The 21,466-nt window shown below is 39.8% G+C and overlaps 1 protein-coding gene across 1 annotated transcript in view; it reads right to left on the bottom strand.

The window, feature by feature from the left end:
• Positions 1-21,466, bottom strand: part of LOC145980605 (A disintegrin and metalloproteinase with thrombospondin motifs 16-like) — a 172,418-nt gene that overhangs the window by 50,775 nt on the left and 100,177 nt on the right. Inside the window, exons 5-7 of the mRNA XM_083113644.1 lie at positions 19,769-19,968; positions 10,793-11,051; positions 7,772-7,880 (exon numbers count right to left, since the gene is read on the bottom strand). Coding sequence (XP_082969770.1) covers positions 7,772-7,880; positions 10,793-11,051; positions 19,769-19,968 — 568 coding nt within the window. The remainder of the gene's footprint in view (positions 1-7,771; positions 7,881-10,792; positions 11,052-19,768; positions 19,969-21,466) is intronic.

The following is a 21,466-nucleotide window of genomic DNA, read 5'->3' on the forward strand; positions in this document are numbered from 1 at the left end:
AGAACATTTCTACCCATGCTAGGAGTGTCAGGATATCCGTGGCGGTGTGGGGATGGATCAGTTCGTCTGGAGTAGGTGGATTGGTGGAAGTGTCCTCGAGAATGAATTCGCAGGAATACTTTTCAGTGCTGGAAAACCACATGCTTTCCAGCGTGCGAGAGAGACATCCTGAAGATGAGATTTCGCACGTGACTTTCGATCAAGACAACAGCTACGTCCATACGTCGAAAGCGACCACCACCTGGTTTAATCAGCACCCAGGAATTTCAAGAGTAGATTGGCCAGCGAAGTCTCCCAATCGAAAACATTTTCACGTGTTTGATGTTTGGGAGAGTTTAAGGAGAAGACCAAACATCTGCTCCTGAAATCCTTGCCTCGTCGACTAGATGAAATGCTTGAATCTAACGGCGGGTGGACACAGTATTGAAACTCCGCACGGTTTAACCGATGTTCTTTGCTACATCCCAGAACAAAACTAATGACACACATCTCCATATGTAACTTATGTTTCCAATTCTTTTTTATTGATACCTTGGTGCTCATGGTTACTTTTTCACACACCTGCACCATTATATTATATTCTATAATATTAATATTCACATTATTGACAGATATGATTCACATGAAATTCAAATGCGCAGCACACATGCACCCATTCCTAACACTTAACTATTAGTTACATTACACCTATCACGTTATCACAGTTCTAAATCAGTGGTGCCCAGGGGGAGGGGCATTATGGCGCAGACTGTGATGGAAATTTGACTGAGTAAACAGGGAACAAGTTTAATTACGTTATCAATTAGCCATTGCTGTTATACAAATAGTAATTTGTAGATTGTCAGGGGAATTGTTACGGGTAGTAAGTAATATTGGTGGGGGGGGGGGTGATATCCAACTCTTACATATTAGGCCTTAGATTGATAGGGAAATTATGGTGGGCGATTAATGAAGTTAGTGGGATTTTCAGGTAGCTGGATTGATAATTATTTTGGGGGCAGGGAATCCCAACTCTTGTGTATTACTATTACGTCTTAGATTGCTTTTTTGGAGGGAGCAATATCAACAGGAAGTCTAAAATTGGCATGGAAATTTTGTTGGGAAGATTGAGTATTAAATTTGAGGTGGAGGGGAGGGGAATGAAGTTTTGATAAAGTGTTATGTCTTAGATTGTGAAGGGACTCGAACCCGGAACATTCGGTGTCTGGATCGTTAGTCCATCACTAACCGCGCTTGGCCGCAGAGAAGGTTCTCTTTGGTGGCCAAGCGCGTTAAATGGTCCACTTCCGATACCACGAAATTTCCGGGTTCGAGCCACGGCATCAGTATTGGTATCAATTTAATCCAATCGCCACTCATCCTCATTAGCCGAAAGTGGCAGAAGAGCGACTTAAAATAACAAAAGGTACAAAAACAACTTTAACCCTCTAGTAATTTCTGATCAATAGATGCGTATTAGCTTTGATTGTTGACTCTTTAATGATAAGCTTACGATTATTATTGTTAATATGGATTACCATCCATCAACAGAAGGACGGACCAATCGATCATTTAATTTATGTAGTTTTTTTGGTATTTGTTGTCCCTTCGGATCAGCTTAGGTCTACCGCTTGGGCAAGAAGCGGAAACTTCACAAAGCCCTCTTCTCCGAAGCAGCCAGCCGGGAAACAGAATTTTGTCAAAATAACCCTTCTGCTCTGTGAATGAACACCGGTTCTAACAGCGTTTCTATACTTAATTGGACATTATCCATTGTTTTTCTTTTTGATTGACTATATATTCTATCTATATATTTCGAGACATATCAAGAAATCACCTCTTCTCTCATCTTCAGGCGATCAATTTTTGCTATGTCTGTAGTGTGATTGGAACTATGACAGTCCGTGATTTTTTCCAAATCCGGTCCGCTAAGCAACCAGTCTTAGATGCCCATTCGAAATCGACAGCTATAGAGCAAAATATGTTTGAAGTGAAGAGTCTTATTGAATGAAACATAGCTCGACTCACCCTCACATTTGAATTTTTTTAGATAACTTGCTTGCACTTCGTATAGAAAGCACCGAGACTGAAAATTCACACTATTTGGCATGGCAAATAGACCTTATTCCAGCTTCGCTGAAAGTTCGATGTAGTTGTCAGTCATTAAGTTCAACGCTCTCTGCGCGTGTGTTGTGATGGGTTACCGTGTTCCAATTTTGTTTTAATTCCATTTCATGCTCAAAAAGGCTACCCGAAGTGGGACCTACAGTTGAAAGTGGGATCCGAACCACTAGGCAGTTGTGTCTCCACCAGGAATCGAACCTGGGACTCCGTGATTATAGGGGGTTAACGCGTTCATGGATTTACAGTTTCGTGAATTCAAGGAAGCCAAGGTGAAAAAAATGTGAAGAAATATCTTCTACACAAAGCTAACTGTGTGTATGTATGTAAAACTTTCTAGCACATCCATTTTCCTACCTTCATTTTATCATCATTACGTTGAATTTTGCACCAGTGATTTTTCACTACGTTCTAGGTCACGTCACTTTGAGTCGTAAAGTATTGTCTGTAATTCAGTTTTAATATAGTTTGTAGCCTCTCACCCAAAAATTTTTAAGGTGGGAGAAGGGAGGGGGGATCAACTTCTGGAAAAAATAGTGCGAGTTCAATTGAGAATACGAAAATAGAGCGGAATGATTATATTGCTACAATATCTTCAGGAAAGTAAAGCGTAAAATTGAATTCTGCCTCTGAGTGAGTCCATGATATTGTTTATGTTTGAAGGTAATATATTAAACATGACTATCAGCATAACCGAACGCATATAATGAGATGATTTATTAGTGTTACCAGACTAAAGGTGTGGAGTGCGGCCTGTTGCCTCGTTCATTACGGAATTCCACATGTAAAAATTGATCAGCTCTTATTGCTAGTAACCATTATAGGCTTAGACCAAATTCTGGCGTTTATATTTCAATTCACTTCCTCAACAAATCCTTTCTCGATTGACTAGATTTTAAGCGGAGCGTCATTCAGTTGTTTGTGAGTGTTCTTTTTGCAGAAGCGACAGCAGCTCGCTCGCACCCACAGTGCCCCGCCCACTCGACGAGACGCGTGGTCTGTGCAGTGCAGAACAATGACAGTGTTGCCTCTCTATTCGATCTTTGTATTCTCTTTTGCCTGCCACTACACACACATTTCAGACAATTCTTCCCATACAACAAATGGAAAAGCAATCAGGCAACTGTTAAATGGCTCTTTTCTAGATTTTCTATTAACACTTTCCACGGTCAAGATATGTTAACTTGGTTCTGTTTCGTATTCCCACAATTTGGCTTCGTGCAGTAGGGCTTTATATTGCAAGCTAAAAAAAACAACGTAGGCAGGTATTTTAACATTTTAATTTTCATCCGTTTCATGATTGTGTGAAAGAATATGGTGGAAAAATACACTACTTGAGACAATATCACTAATAATAATTGGCCGCCGCTGTGCCCGAGCGTGGTAAGCCGTCGGCTTTTGATCTCGCTGCCGAAATTCCCGGGTTCGAGTCCCGGCCTGGGTATGATTGTTTATGAGTGTTCCTTCATGAATTTTATCATACACTAATCCTCATCGTTGCGACTAGCCAAAAGTAAAGTAAAAAAGAGAAAGATATTAGTAATAATAAAAATATGAATCTAGCTCCCCATGGTTCCTTTATGACTGTCCTTTTATCAATTTCATCGAGTCATCATTCATCCTCATTGTTGCGATTAGCCAATAAATGGTAGAGAAGCTGCGAAAAATAAGATGTAAAATAATAACAGAATTTTCTCCACAGAAGGAAAAATAAATGCACCAGAAAACATGCAATACAGGAAAAGAGTGTCCTGTAATGTGAGTCTGTAAACCAAATGTAAATCACGAATGAAGAAGTTACGTGAAGGTTTCGTCTTCTACGAAGCAATACAGGCTTGGATGGCGTAGTGGTAGCGTCGTCGCCTTGTAATCAAGGGGTCCCGGTGGAGGCACAAAGTGGTTCGGATCCCACTTTAAACTGTAGGTCCAGTCCCGATTAGTCATACTGTGCATTGTGGACTTAAAACACCAAATCAACAACCAACCAACCAATACGGGGTTGGAAACACTACGGTTATAGGTTTGGAAACACTGCTCCTCTCGGGAACTACTCTACCAGGCGAAACTAGACGATATAAAATTCCGGGTTGCATAACCGTAAGGGGGGACGTTTCTTTCGAATTCCTGTGTACTTTCTGCAGTTTAAAAGGGTGCATTCCTTCCTCTGACAACACTCGCCACAAATTCACATGAGACGTGTTTCGTGCCCGAGCGAGCACTCGCGTACTGGTGCCAGGATGTTCTGCGACCGCTGTTAACACATCTTCTGCAAACTGATGTGTGCGTACACTTCGGGGTCTTCCAACTTCTTGCCGCGGTGGTAACACTGACCCTGTTTCACGCAGTCGACTGTCCACTACCTGAAAGAAGGTGTGAGACGGTAAACGTCTATGTGGAAAGCGTTTTCCATAAGACGCCTTGCCTCACGGCTATTACCACGTGCCTCCCCATACATGAGATGCATGTCTGCTAGCTGCTGGGTCGTATACGCAGCCATCTGTGTAATAGGGAGCTGGAACTGCAAAGTATTGTTTTTGTTTAACACTGGCCCACTGCACAAATTGGCCGTATCACCGTACGAACACAACTGCTGATCATATCCCAGCACCTGCAACACGACTGGAACGACTGCCGGAGAGAACCAACCCTTCGAGCATTTGTTGTTTGTTGTGTGTGTGTGTGGGGGGGGATATTACGTAGTTGTCGCGTGTAAAAATACACGTTGTCGCAATCATCTGATATTGTGTTTTTCTTTCCCTCCTCCTGGTGGAGTAGTGTGTCTCTCGTATGTCACATGACATGATTCGTTCATTCCTCGCGTGTAACTGGGGTATGCAACCGTGCTCAACTTTTCGGATTTTGTGTTCCGTGCTCATGTTTTGATGTTTGAGGTCGGGATGTGTTGTCTTTAACGCATTTCTCATTGTCACGGTCTTTCTTGCTGCGTTACATACCCTTTCCATGTATTGTTCTTGCTGGAAATCCCCAATTCCTTTGAGGACTCCATTGCGCATGCGTGCAGTGAACTTTTCATAGTGACTTCCGGACTGAGCACATACGATTCCTTTATGATTCCCTTGGAACCGCCTCTCTATCTGTTATAGTATTCGTCCCAGTCAGGTGTGACGTTCACTTTGTCACCTTTTGCGAGGCTCCTATCTCGGAAACGAAGCCTCAGTCGTAAAAATGGAACTTAGACTTTTTGCTTGTTTTCGTGTGAGGAATCACCTCCCAAGCGTTGTAAACGACCTTTAGAAACACCCTGTATACATATATATATATATATATATATATATATGTTAATAGGAACGTGACGCACGGCAGTTTTTGTCACTAATTTTTCTGCGTTTATGTTTAAACAAGATTGGTCCTACAATTATCTTCTTTACCACTTTATTTCCTGTCAAACAGGAAGTTTTGCTACTATATGGGTGTCGGGAGTGGCGGGGAGGGAATAGTCCGTCGATTACCCTAGAAATTGGCATGGTTCATTTCAAGTTACTTTTTGTAAGCAGATAGATTGTTATCTTATTAATAATAACGTAAATAAAGTTCAGTTAGAATCAGAACTGAATTATAATCAAAAGTCACAGAACAGCGAAGTAAAAAATATCAAATTAATCAATGAATCGAACTGAATAACCACAGTAAAAACTGCGTTAGATCGAAAAATTAGTGTAAAATACAAGAACTACGTTATGTTTTCATATTCCATCAATTAATCCAAATAATAAATGATTCCACAGTTTTTTTTAAAAATACTAAAATTAGAGTTTTATGTAAGATGGTATAAAATAAACTTTATGACTAAAATTTCCCCTTAAATTTTAAATTTTCTTTTTAAACGAGGCGTACAAAATTTAATGAATTAATGTAAAAAATAATTTCAATCCAATTCAATTATTCCTTATGGAAGGGCGAGGTTCAAAGTATTCACACATCTGGTGGATCCGATAGGAGAGTCTCTCTAAGGATGTAATATTTATGAAATGATTCTCTTGGGCCATCGACCTGGTGAGTTGTGGAAAGAAATCCTTTCCAGGACACACCTGGTCGACAGCCCTAGATAATCTCTTCATCACTCGTCGCCTGGAACATTTCAAGACTCTACTTTGAAATAATAATAATAGTAAAAATAACAATAAATTTGGAAAAAATTGGTTCATTTTTATTACTTTACTGTACAATAGTTATTATTGTATAATAACAATCATAACCATAATAATAATAATTATTATTATTGTTGTTGTTTGTACTATTCAAGTTTTATAAATCGCCTGCCCCTCCCCCTTACAAAAATTTCTGGCAACGCCCATGTAATGTTACTACAATTTGCTTCAGAAACTTGACACATACTTTATATTCCCGACTTGTACAGTCATGTAACGATCCCATTGGAGCCGGCCCCCGTGGCGGAGTGGTTATCACATCGTGCTACGACGCCAGGGGTCCCTGGTTCGAATCCCGGCCTGGGCATGGATGTTTGTAAGTGTCCATTCATCAATTTCATCATATCATCATTCAATGACAGTATCAACAAACAGGTATTACGCTATGATGAGTACTTGAATGGGTATGGCGAATATGTGAGAAAGTAGAGTAAGGCATGTAGTTTCCGTACCTTAAATTTTTGGAACACATCACCTGCCGTTTGTGTTTTTCACCAAAACGTCCCTTTTTTTCTTGATTGACCCTCGTACATACTTAACAACAACAGCACTGTCCAGTGTCCGTTTAAAGGAATGGCAGAGATCAACCGAAGGGCAATGAACGCCAGTCGAAGAATACTCAAGGAACGCACGGCCTGGGGTGAGATGTAGGGGTGTGCGGGATCCAGAAAAGTCGGGACCGGGATCGGGAAAAAAATTTACCGTCTCGATCCCGACTTCGGGAAATGACTTCCCGACCTTTCGGGATCCCGAGCAGTCGTTTTAAAAAGACGTTAATTCTCGACGTTACCGGCATTGCAAATGTCTAGAACTTATCAGAAATTGTTAGTTTTGTACCAGAAATGCAAAAACAATAACTTACTGTGAAAATGACGTGTAGAATTCGAGATTTCAAGAGCTTTGGGAAATTTCGAACATTTCATGTCCCGAAAATTTCCCGACTTTGTCGGGAAATTGATAAATATTCCCGTCCAGATTCCATCCCGACTACAAAAGTTCTGTCCCGCACACCCTTATAGTGAGATGTGCAGACGATGAGAGATGAAAGGACATTCCTACTGCGAGAGACTCCTCTTCTTCACCTTGATACACACCAAACTCTCCCTGTAGCCAGCAGAAGGGGCAGATTCAAGGCAGGCAGGAACATCCCCAGAATGCCAGGAACTGGAATGCTTCTCAGTCCATCACCTCGTAATCAAGAGGTCCTGGGTCCTGTGAGTATTAGCGGTTTGGATCCCACTTTAAACTGACGGTCCAGTCCCGATTAACCTTTCTGTGCATAAAGAGGATTTAAAAACAATCTTTAACGAAGCTTCTCCTGAGTCGTTCTCTGACAGTTGCCTTAGTATAATTCCTGGAATTGGTAGATTGGAATAATACAAAAACGGTTGAGCAATTCCCAATTACCTACATGACCTAGAATACACACCGCTAAGTACATTACCAAATTTTCATATTTGAGTTCATGGACACCGATTAGCAAAACGAACAAGCAAACTTACTTGTGACCCATTTCGTGACTGACTATGAGTGCTGCTCCTCCCAAAGATCTCCCTTCACTTAGTGTGCAACTTGTAACTTCACGACACATCCCTCGAAGATAAGCCATTCCTGTGGAAAAATTGAATTTCTTAAATATGTATGTCAAGAAAAATATACCAAATCTTCCTGCTCATGATTGAAGTCAGACAATAATTTGATCAGGAAAAATGACCTTATCTCTTTGTCCCAACTAGTGAAAGAAGTGAAAAGAAGAGGCAAGATGAGGTTTTTGGAAATCGTAGAAATCTGAGATAGATTTCCTCATAATTACAGAACGGATACCATATTTAATGGTTTGGTATTCGTAGGAGATGTACTTACTACGTATAAATTTCAGCGAAAATGTAGGTGATGAACACCGTGGAAAGAGTTGTATAGTTACCTAGAGTACAGAAGCTGTCAAGAAAACAGAAGGTATGCCTGAAGTCTTAGAAATTAACTCACCATTCTGGGATTCGAGTACCGATCTCGACATGGGTGTTGATTGTGATTGTCCCTTCATGGATTTCATCTACACTCATCCTCATGATCGCGATTTGCGAAAAGTGGGAGACCGATAAGTTCCTGACTCTTAAGTGGAATTGAAATAGGTGGAGCTTTGGTAGATAGGTCTGTAACGGGAGATAAAGAGTGCACATTGAGCTCTAAGCTATGCGTTCAGAATTCTGTATGTAAGTGCTGCAGGTCAGGAACGGCAAGTTACTGGAGTGAGACGAAGCTTAGCTTGTTCTCGGTTCAAGGCGTGGCATTCTTTACATGCGACGGTGTAGGTCAGCAGTGTCCATGTCTGCAAAATGCTGGTGACATCTCTTATCGTAACTGTTGCCAGAAGCAGTGAACGAGAACGGTAGCACCAGTCCTCAACAGAAGGTTATCAAGAACTTTTAGAAGAAACTGTTTTACAACGCAGGATCAAGCTTGGCGTTAATTTCAAGTTGAGCCCTGTGCATATTTAGAGGCATAGAATAGTCATTTTAAATCTTGTAGGTAAGTTGTAAGGGAAACGTTGAAGAAATGGATATTCATGAAAAGGACAGAAAGATTCTGAAAATCATTGTTAGCTGTTGTTTGAATGAAATGTGATGATAGAGTATAGCGAACTTCCACGAGTTTGTGGCTAATTTCACGACTCTCCAATTGCAATAGCAACGGTTTTATGTTTATTCTGGATGATATAAACCTTCTGAAAAGCATTGGCTGAAATTGTTGGAACTACCCTCACGGGTAAAGTAGCAATCATGGTCGTCAACATAGAAGCAATAATACTTTGCATCAATGCTGTATGCAAAGTTCTACAGTCGCCATGATAATATCTTGAACGCCTAGAGAAACACTTGCTCGTTGTCAAGTACAGGGTCCGGCAAAGGAGTTAGACGGTTTTGAAATGTGAATAACACACCTAATTTGCAAAGGTACAGAAATTTATTACTACAGAAATGCAGGTTATTATATGCCATTTTTAGTTATTGTATGCTACTTGCCATGGCAATTCTTTATGACTTAAAAATGGAGTCCTTCAAGTGACTTCCATTTACGTGTACACACATTCGAAGCCTCTCCCAGAAGTTGCTGGCGGCACGTTGCAATATTTCACCATTAATGTTTGCAATTTCATCTCTAATTGCAAGCTTCAGGTCGTCTAATGTGCGAGGTTTATTCCATACACTTTGGATTTAAGGAATCATACAGAAAAAAATCACAGATTGCAAGGTCTGGTGACCGAGGAGGCCGGGGTATGTCACCAAACCGGGAAATGACATGTCCTGGAAAAAGTTGACTAACAACAGCCATAGAGGATCTAGATGTGTGAGCCGTTGCTCCATCTTGTTGGAACCATATGTCATGCTGATTTATCCTATGCCCACGCCGAGGCCGACGAAGTTCTGCACCCACCTGAGGATAGTGTTGCGGCTTGCTACACGCCCATGGCGTGCCACATGAAAATAACGTCGACAAAGATGCTGCGTTTTCAGTACAGATTCTCCAGTCTTGAAGAATCCCTCTTCAACAAACGCTCGATGTTGCACATTCGAGGGCTTCATGCTTACTGGGCTGACAAACAGCTAAGCAGCCACCAACTTCTCACCGGATCGCCGATTGTTGATTTGAATTTATTTCAATTGTTCAAACGGACAAAGTGCTGACTCAAGATCTTACGTAGGTCATTTAAAAGGAAAGGAAAAAGGCCTTCGAATGTGTATAAAAGTAAATTGAAGGCATCATTTTTTTACACGAAATGTCGTGGTAAATAAAAATGGCATACAATAACCTGTATTTCTGTAGTAATACATTTCTGTACATTTGAAAATAAGGTGTATTATTAACATTTCAAAACTGTCTAACTCCTCTACCGGACTAATATGACTTTTATATATCAGTTTGTAGAATCTTGCTGAAGAAGTTGTGTATCTAACTACGCCCGGCTGAAGGTGCATCAATCTCGATCTAGCAATAATAGAGCTTCGATAGACTAAAATCTGAACTAACCTTATGAGTTTTATTAGTTATGCTAATAAGGCAAATATATGCATCATGTTTGCTTCTCAAAACATATGGAACTGTAAAAAACTATCTTGTTAAATATCTGTCATACAAAGGTCAAACTCCATCCTTGCAGTGTAGAATGGAAAGTTAATCTCCTGCACCCTGACTAGTTAAAGACATTTGTGGTCTGACTATGTTCCACTTTAAAAACATCTTCTCTTTTGGTAATTTTTAAAAATGAATAAGTGCTCCTATTTTAGTCTTTACATAGTACTTACTATTGTGCAGAAATATATGAAGAAATTGTGTTGGCTTGAAGCAGCATTAAACTTTTCGGCCAAGGCATTTTCAATATTTTGCAAAACTTTTCAAAACGTTGCTATTCTGAAACGCCCTGTAAGTATCTTACACAGCAGAGCAGTGTAAGGTTAATCTTCGCCCAAACAATAAAGATACTATGAATGAGGTAATAGATGGGTGAGGAGTTAAGTACTTACCACTTGTCGTTCTGTCTCTGGTCTGTGCCATGAAAAGGTCCCATCCTGTAAGCATAATAGCGTGGTCCCAGTGTGCAGTGCTCTTCATGTCGTTTCTTCTCTTATTCTCCCACTGCCATTGGCAGAAACTGTCCAGGTAAGGACGGATGTTTCCTTTCATAGGTCGTGGGCCGTCTGTTGGTGAAGTTACGATTTCAAGCTTGACTAGTGCGAGGTGAATTTTTGCTCCCAAGGAAGGGTGATTGAGAATAGCTTGTACCTGCAAAAGGGAGACCTTTCTAAATTTATGCTCTTGCAAACGGACGGTATGATTTCCATTTGCTTTGAAATTGAGATTTTCCGCGTGGAAACATGCTGACAAATTCAAGTTTTGGTTTTATGTGAGTTCAAGCAATGAAACTACATTTCATTTAAGCAGTGCCGGATCTACAAATCTTGGCCCCCCCGCAAAATCTTATCTACCCTCTCTCTCTCTCTCACACACACACACACACGCATTATACATATATACACACTATATATATAATGTATGTGTGTGTGTGTGTGTAATTCTTGATCTCATGTTGACAAAGTCAACATGAGAGGCCTACAGGGTGATTTAAATGTCCCTTAACACCCCCTCTAAAAAGTAAAGGAGTTAGGCTGGATAAAATTGGTTTTACAAGCGGACGGCCGCCATATTGAATTCAACTCAAAATTTTTAAATGGGAAACGGGTGATGTGCATAGGTGCCGATATCTTCAGAGATTTGGGAGAGCCAAAAGTTAAGTATAGCATACATACTGATTTCTTTCTGTTTCCGGGGCAGCTTTGACAACAAAACATATATATCAAGGTACAACTAACTCTATTAGCTGGACAAAAAAATCACTGTACTACTGTGATTATATAATTATACAACATAATATGTACTTTACATGTAACATTTGACTGAGAATTTGATTATCATATTCGGTTTCCTAATACTTATTCCTACAATCCTTTATAGGAGTTTAGTATTTTCACACATTTCTACATAAAAGGGAAGGCCCAAGATAAAATTTTCATTCACGTGAGTAGTGTTGCTCACGGGACGGGACATGTCCCGTCTCGTCTCGTGTCTCGTCTCGAAAACGAGACGAGACACGAGACGGGACAAGCCTTTTGAAATTCGAGACGGGACGAGACGGAATGCCTTTCTCGTCTCGTTTTCGAGACGAGACACGAGACGGGACGGGACGGCTTTTGAAAAGTCTCGTCTCGTCTCGAATGTCCCGAAAAAATAAAAGCAAAATATTTAATCAGTTGCAAATACTTGTTTGCTTGGAATAAAGTATTTTAATTAGAAACGTTGATAAGCGTGTATTAAGTCAAAAGAAGACTATTCTAGAGAGAGGAATGAATGAATACTTAAACTTATTTTCAATACTCTTTCGAAACACAGAATTACTCCCCATTTTTGTTTTTCAATTTATTCCAGGTTAATAACTTTATGTATTACCAATAAAAAAGAATTAATGTATTTATTAAAACGAATCATGTGGAGATAAACTCGTGATCAAGAAGTAAATTAAGGCAGTAAACGTCCACTCTAAATAAAAGACAAACACAAAACACCATACATGAATATAATAATAATAATTATTATTATTATAAGTATTATTATATATGTATATATATATATGTGTGTGTAGTGTTTTCGGGCGTTTTAATGTGACTGCCCCCTTACAATATTTTGTTGCCCCCTTCCGCCTCCCCCCCCCCGTCACATTTCCCTGGCGCCGTCACTGGTTGGAAGTAAATTTATTAGGACGAGGAAAGTAAAATGTTGCACCAAAGGACGTGATAAGTGCTACTGTTTGTATAAATTATAGGAAATTTAAGCAAAAAATTATAATTGTTGAGACTTGAGAGTTGTTTCCTTCATTTGATCGTAGGAAGAGGTTTTCTGAGACAGAGTGGGATTATTTTACACATACATGAGAAAGGGTGGTTGTTTAAAGATAGAGACGCATTTTGCACATTTTTTAAAAGTTCAGATAAAACGAGAATTTAGCCTTACTGTTATGAAAAGAAATAACGCAGTACAGGGAAAGAATAACTCTTCACATTTCTCGCACCTGGTGGGATACAACACAAGAGTATTGCAGAAAGTCTATGAACGAGGATGAAAAGGGATATGTGAAATTTGACTTAGGTGCGGCTGAATTAGTGGATTCTAATATTCTTAAGGTTGATATTGTTTTTCTAAGTCCACTTGATTCACAAATAGGCTAAATCGCGAACCTACCTACAGTTTAAAGTGCGATCCGATCCACTTTGTGCCTCTATTGGGTATCGAACGCGGGGACCCTTGATTACAAGACCTCGACGTTATTACAATGCCATCGGGGAGGCATCCATTTACACAATTTTTTGATTCCAATAACACGTTATATGCATAATCTGATAATGATGCACTTTTGGTGCATCTAAACATATTTTTTTCAACTATAGCATGTTTAAAAGAATCATTGAAGTTGGCATTTTTATAACTTCAGGAGGCACGGCTCTGTAAATGTGCGATATAAAATATATGCAGGTTTGCCTTCCATACGTGGTGGTTTTGTCTCGTTTCTTCGCTTCGTACAACATACACTTTTGCAGGAACGGCTTCTTGCATCCTCCTGGCGCCTTGCTCTAGCTAAACAAAAATATATTTCTTTAGCATAATCGAGGGTTACTTTTTTATGCCGAACAAGGATTTTATTGCGATCATACGGCCTTGAATGACAGTATCAATGAAGATTTATGTACACTACTACTTATAATAATGAGCATAAAATATTAATCAGGAACTTTATTTTTCGTCAACTGGATGTAACATCCTTTTTTGTTATTCAGCAAATATTCAATTCATCACCTTTTTTTACATTAAACGTCTTGCCAGGACAGCTGTTTTTATGCAAAACTACAATCTTTGTAACATTTCATGTAATAATAATAATAGAATTGATTAATTTACATATTCAAATGAATAGACCTATGAATTATATTAATGTATTAATTTACACATTTGCTTAATTGTTGTCGTTAATGTTATTATCATCATTTTTTCTGAAACACTTGGCTCGGACACCCTCCCCCGACATATATTTCTAGATGCGTGTCTGCCGAAGGATAAATTAGATCAAGCGGTGGTGGTACCAGACTTAGAGGCTAAAGAGAAAACAAAGAAGTATGTGCGTCATAAGCTGAGCATAAGAAACAGCACAATATCACAAAGAAACACTTTTTGAAACTTATGTCATAGAAGATGTTTAACAATGTTAAGAACAATAAATGTAATATACTAAGTATTGAAATTTTAAATAGTATTTTGTGTTCGTACTACACATTTAAAAACTTTTTTGTTGCTCCCGAGCGCCAAGCTTAGAATTTAAAGAAGAAATGTACATTTTCGTAGTGCACGGAAGTTCGACATTCAGAAGGAAAGAAGGTCTAGTGGAAAACATTTCAAAACTTCCAAAAGGTATAGCAGTAATGAAAAGAGCACTCTTGTATGGAAGCCAGAAAAACCACAAGGTAGATTTTATAAGATACCTAGCAATCAGTAACCAACAAACTGCATTTTTAATATTAATGTCCTCATTATTAACGAACCTTATTTATTCTCACCACGCAATGGGTAAAATATTTGGAGCTTTATCCCACTTTCCGGAAAAATATTTCGTGTTTCTGCTTCTTTTGACTTTTGTTGGCATGATATCCCGGATCACTTTTACGAGACGGGACGAGACGAGACGAGACAGAACCCTTCGAGACAGGACACGAGACGGGACAAACGAATATTTTCGAGACGAGACACGAGACGAGACAGCATTTTCACGAGACGGGACGGGACAGACCAAAGTCTCGTCTCGTCTCGTCTCGTGGGCAACACTACACGTGAGGTCGATTATTGGCCACCACCCGCCTCAACTTTCTACTCTGATTCCACTACTTTCCACCATCGGCCAATAAAAACAAGACCGTGTTGTATATTTACGGTTTTAACTACGATAAATAATAGCCTTGTTTTTTTCAATGCCTTAATATCAAAGAACGCGTATATTCTAGGTTGATATAAAAATAACGGTAGTCTTTTAGTTTAAATTGCTACATGATTTTGCAATATGCATTTGTCATTGAGAAGTAACTTCAATTACACAAATCCAACTCTTTATGAAACAAATATCCACATATATGTAATCAGAAATAAGGATTTGGCCCTACTAAATCCGGACGCACCGGTCTGGCGCCGTCGAGGGCGGTGCCCCAGGTAATCGCTTGGGTCACCCGGCCCTTAAGCCGCTCTCACACACACACACATACACGTATTTATTGTTTTGGACGTTGGTTAAGCTTTGGTATAAGTATGTAACACTGCAACTTTCAGCCACATTAATGCAGTATGAAGATTCACACACATGTTTACAGGTAAAAAAAAAGTAATCCTGATTATATAAAACAGTGGGATATTGCCCATTTCAGAGCAGAATCCTGCATAATTTCCCACCTGTTGTGTGCGAAGTATCTGTGTGCAAAAGTTATGTATGGGTAACCAGGGCAAGAGTGAACATCGGGGCAAGAGTAAACGTGGCATTTCCGTAGATTTGGCAACACCGCGAAACAAATGAATAGCGTAAACCGGGAAGTCAACATGGCTACCGAGTGTTAACAGCAGCAGAACGTTCGGCCTGAACCGTGATGCCGAGGAAAGTGGCATAGTGTTGAAAACTCCCACCCGAGCAAAGTTTTTGCAGGTATGTGTTACATTTGATAGTGTAGTATATACGACAAGTGGAAGGTTGTAAATGTTAGTGCGAAAGGCATCATTCCTAAGTATTATTTGGACATGGTGTAGAAAGAAAACACGTGCCCAGCCAAGAGCTGGAATCCACGATTGTAAAGGACGGCAATTCCGGTGCAAGAGTGAATGGGGTAAGAAGGAACGTTCACTCTTGCCCCTCCTCGAGAGATGTAATCTTGACATGCTTACATAGTAAACACTTGAAACAGCGTATAGAAAAGCGATATTTTTATTGTTGTAGAACCATGGACGAACCCAAGAGGCAGGGCTAGGGGGGGTCGGGAAACTGCATTACCCTGCAAACATGGTAATAAAAGTATTGCAATTCCAATTTCCTATCGTGAATCGAAATTCTATAATGTCAATTACTTTTCAGCAGTTGAACCACTTTCACAATGTTCTGGTTACGCCGATGCATAAAACAATACTGATTCCCATTTATTTTACATTCTTTCAGGAATTCTCAAATATGGTGCGAAACTACAAGAGAAAGACAACCAGAGGTGCCTATGACAATATGGAGGCAGCGAGGCAGCGATTGCAGCAGTGAAATCGAAGGAGGTGACTTACGGGAAAGCAGCAGATAAGTATCATGTATCGATATAAACAATAGCGAAAAAGGATTCGACTGAATCAAGATAGTGTGCAAAGTTTAGGTCGGTTCAGACCTGTGTTTACACAAGACCAGTAGATAGAGATGGTTGAGCATGACATTGCAATGGCGAAACTCTTTTACGGGTTTTCCACACACACATTTCGCAAACTGGCTTATGATTATGCAGTTATGAAAAACATCACCAACCCCTTTAATGAAACAACAACACTGGCGGGGGAGGATTGGGAGATGTGTTTCAGACGCCGCCATCCTCAGCTAACATTACGTGCTGCAGAAGCAACCAGTCTAAATAAAATCCTAGGATTCACTAAGGAAAAGGTACAAACATTTTACAGCAATCTCAAGGTGATTCGTGACAAACACAATATTCCTCCTGAACGTTGTTTCAATGTTGACGAGACTGGAATTTCGACGGTTCATGTTCCCAGGAAGATATTTTGCAGGAAAGGGATAAGACAGGTTGGGAGAGCTACAAGTGGTGAGAGGGGAAGCAACGTAACTCTCGTCTGTGGTATGAATCCCGCCGGTTATTTAATTCCTCCTATGTTTTTGTTTCCGAGAAAGACATGGTCACCTAGATTACTGGATGGGGCACCTGTTGGATCCATTGGGTTGGCAGCTGGCTCTGGCTGGATGGATACAGACGCCTTTGTCTCTTATCTCCAGCATTTCATTAAATACTCGCATGCAAGCAAGGAACATAGGGTATTACTAATTATCGATGGACATGTTAGCCACAAATCCCTACCTGCTATTCTTCTTGCACGGTCACATGGAATTGAAATGGCTACGCTCCCACCACATTGCAGCCATAAATTACAGCCTTTGGACAGATCTTTCTTTTCTCCTTTTAAAGCGAAGTACAACAAATGTTTGGACTTATGGATGTCAAATCATCCAGGGTGAAAAGTTACTCACTTTGATCGTGCTAAGCTTGTAACAGAAGCTTGTAGCTCAACATCGACGGGTGCAATTGCCTCTGCCGGATTCAAATGTACTGGGATATATCCTTTCAACCCCGACATATTTCAGGATGTCGACTACGTGATCTCAAGACTTTCAGAGCACCAAGTGGCAGAGCAAATCCATCATAACGTTCCAGGCAGTTCTGTCACAGGAAATAGTTATCCAGAGGCAGCTTGATATGATACGGCCAAGTAACACAACAGGTAGTCCACCAGGAAGGCAATGAACCAGTTCCATCCACTTCAGCGCAAATTATTTTAGATATTTCTCCACTTCCTCTCTTACAGGCATCTAACACAGGGCGAGGGGAAAATCAACTGTTCTTACATCGTCACCACATAAAAATATGCTTATACAATAGAAAGAGCAAGGAAACGAAAGTGTGCCGGTCGCGCCAAGAGAAGGTCATCATTGGAGCCAGCAGTGCCAGGTAAACAATCCAAGAACATACCTTCGTTTCATGGATCTGATAATGAGACATCTTCTGTGCAAGCGGACGAAACAACACCTCATGCTTCCAACACCAGTCACAATGCACCTTGTCAGTTCTGTGGTGAATTGTTTGCTGAAACTCCCGAAGGTGAAATGTGGGTACGCTGTGCCGTTTGCCAGCAATAGTCTCACGAGCAGTGCTCAAACTTTGATCCTGCACAGCCTCTGCATGTGTGCGACTACTGCAAGTGATTTTGTTTGTGTTTCATTTGTGTTTCATAGCTACTTTCTGCATCACATTTTCTTTCACATATGTTCCAACTACAATATTTGAGCTCCTATGGTGTAATAGTTTTGTATTCCATTAAATGTATAATGTTTACTTGTGTGTTCCTTCTTGCCCCGTGCCCTGTTTATTCTTACCCCACCCACCGGGGCAAGAGTGAATTTTTGCAGAGGTTGGAAATATTCCCTGTGGCACATTTGTAGTTTGCCTAAGTTCATAAATGTGACATTCCTATGATACTAGAAACTTGTACTTTTCATGTGATACCATTGTCCTATCTTTACTCTACGTGTTTCACTTCAAATATGTCTTCCGAAAAAAAATGTTCACTCTTGCCCTGGTTACCCATAATATGTTGAAAGTTATACATTGGGTCCCCTTATAGGCGAGGGGGCAAACGAGAACTGGAGGGACCCGGGCCCTCTGCCCCCCTGGTTTCTGCGACCGTGGTGCTCATATATATGACACTGTATTCTCACACCCAATGATACATTTCTTACAATCATGCAGTCATTACTTTCTCCTGATTAAAGATAGGTTGAAGAAAACTTCATCACTGCATTTCTCGTGAAATTCTAGCCTGATTTGATCTTGTTGATCGTATCTTCCTCTACCATTACTATTTTACTTAATACACCATAATCAATATATTGGTTATAACGTTCAATAAGAAAATTCCTTATCTTTCATTCACCTTTACCTGCATATATTGCATTCGTTTCTGTATCCCTGAGTAACTAAGTTTATTTTTACATACGCATATACGAACCCTCTACTATGTCAATGGCTGAGGGCCCCCTATAAGCTTACTTGTATCCCCCCCCCCCGCACTGCGGGGTTTAGCGGCTTGTAGATCCGGCACTGCATTTAAGCCACATGTGCAGATCGATAATGTAAATTGGTAGGTAAATATATTAATTCTGATTACCTAAAAATGCAGTGGTACCGGTACTAAATTTTGTTCTCCACACATTTTTATGATGTGGCCGCGGTGGCTCAGTCGATAGCCGGACCCTGTGGCCAAGTGGTTATCTCATCGCGCTGCAACGCTAGGGGTCCTGGGTTCGAATCCCGCTCGGACTTGGATGTTTGTGTGTTCGTCCGAATAATGAGAAACGATGTGAATAAAGTGGAAATTGACATGTGTGAAAGTGCACGAATGTGTGAATGACGGGGGATACTGCCGAATAGGGGTATTCCTGCGTCTGACTACCATGCTAAAGGTCCCGGCTTCGATCCCCGACCGGTTCAAATCCGGGAACTTTTCTAACGTTGGAAGCTGCCCCTGCGCCCACCCAGCGTCAAATGACATGGGTACCTGGGGGAAACCCTGGAGGGTAAAGGCGGTCAGGGGCATGATGCTGATCACATCACCCCCACTCACGACCGGATCTACAAAGTGTGGGGCGTTACCCACACACCCCCTATACACCTTCATGGCGTGGTGCTAAGCACAGGAAAGCACTTTACCTTTACCTTTTTACATATTTTTATGAGAAAATATCGAGCCTCCTTTTGATAATGGAGGATAATGTAAATAACAATGCTTAATTAACGAAATTTTATTTTGCCGATTGTCTCATGTTTCTGTCGCCTCCTGTGGCGGAGTAGTTAGCACATCGTGCTACGACGCCAGGGGTCCCGGGTTCGAATCACGGCCTGGGCATGGATGTTTTTGAGTGTCCATTCATCAATTTCATCATATCATCACTCATCCCCATCTTCGCAATTAGCCAAAAGTGGCACAAAAAGCGAAGTAAAATAAAGCAAATCAATCAATCAATCAGTCTCATGTTTCTGCATATCTTCGCCATCAAAATCTATTCTTATAAATAATGAGTTAAAAACTATACAGCATCTACTCACCCCATTCATAATAGCGAGTACTACTTCAGATATCTTGACTGTGATGTTAGACTTAGGATATCTTTGTTCTACATATTTGTACATCTCATAATCTGTGAAGACAGCCAATTCCATTGTTGGCTCACTCACAGAACGACGAAGTCGACGATTGGCCTGACTGCTCGTGCTCAACAATACTCCTTGTTCCATCATGTCACTGGCTATCATAAAACAAAAACACGCAATAAATTAATATTCCAAGTTCACAAAATTGGCAAAACCTACAATATTCGCCTAGAATTGGATCCACAGAAGCTATAAGTTCCTATAAGAACTAAACTTTGGAGCCACTCATCATAAGTGATAGTTACTTGAGGAGTCCTTTTACTATTTAGCGGCGTCAATTTTCTTGCATGTATCTATCTAATAGCTCAAACTGTTTATTCCTTAGTATTTTTGATGTTTTGATATTTTGTAATTCCCGAACTTGAATTGAAACAAGACAATACATTCTTGAAATTAAATGGAAATTGCTTTTCATCAAATACCAAGTTGTAGAATGGAAAAAAAAATATTTCATATGTAGTGTTACCTGAAACAAAGCGAAGGCATTCCCTCACCAGCTAACAATTTTCTGGTAATCATGACAGATTGTAATAATTGCAAATTGTAATTTATGAACAAAAAATACCAACACATGTTTACATACTCGGGTGTTCTTTGTAACCGATCAGTGGTGGTTGATTCATGATAAATGGTTTATATTTTTATCCACTATACTCAGTTTTTTGTACATAAGGAACATAGGACAACATAACACAATATGATGAAGAGAGAACGACTCTGATATGTTGCTATATACAAAAAATCAAGCACAGTGGTTAAAGGTCCAAACCATTCATTCACTAGTATGTATTGATTCTTGGTTTTTTGGAAGTTCAAAAAAGAATTAGTGTACAAATGTTGTATCTTGTCTGCAGAAAAAAAATCAGTTTTATCAATAAATTTTTACCGAGTCTCATTTTCACAAATGGAAAATTCTACTCATTCTTATTCCGATTTATAAAAGTAATTAACTCATGAACAGCCATCACGAACAAATTGCAATAGTTGGTGAAAGCATGCGAGTGTGTGTACGGGGCGAGTACGGAGATGAGAGGTGGAGAATTTCTCTCACAAAACTGGTGGATATCCGCAGAACAAATTTAAACAATTGTAATGCAAGCATACAGGTGCCCATCTAATATATGTCCTTCGAATTACGGTAATATACAAGATTCATGGAATTTCGTATAATTTGTTTTGAGCAGACAATTTCTTACCATGAAAATTGATTATGATTTTAATGCCCATTTCAACAAGGCTTACGAAGTAAAGAATGCCCTAAATATTTAAAAATATGGGGACTGGGTGTTATATTATTTTGTTTAGATTAATGGAGAAGTAAAATTAGACGATAGGTTAAAATGAGGTCTAAAATGAGTTTGTTTTCTTCAATACCTATATTTTTCTTTGCATTTTATTCAAATGTTCGATGATTTGTAAAACGTATAACTGTATATAGTTAACATATTCTTTTTAATAAAAAGGAACTCTCTGAGATAGTCTACTAAAGGAAGTAGAAAAATTGCCAGAAAAGAAAAGGGATGTATCCTTTATGACTTCCAATATCTATTCACTCAAATTCCCAACTGCAGTAAGTTTTGGACGGAAATGCCC

This window comes from Lepisma saccharinum, chromosome 2 (assembly GCF_977018435.1).
Source record: "Lepisma saccharinum chromosome 2, izLepSacc3.1, whole genome shotgun sequence".
In the NCBI taxonomy this organism is placed as follows: Eukaryota; Metazoa; Arthropoda; class Insecta; order Zygentoma; family Lepismatidae; genus Lepisma; species Lepisma saccharinum.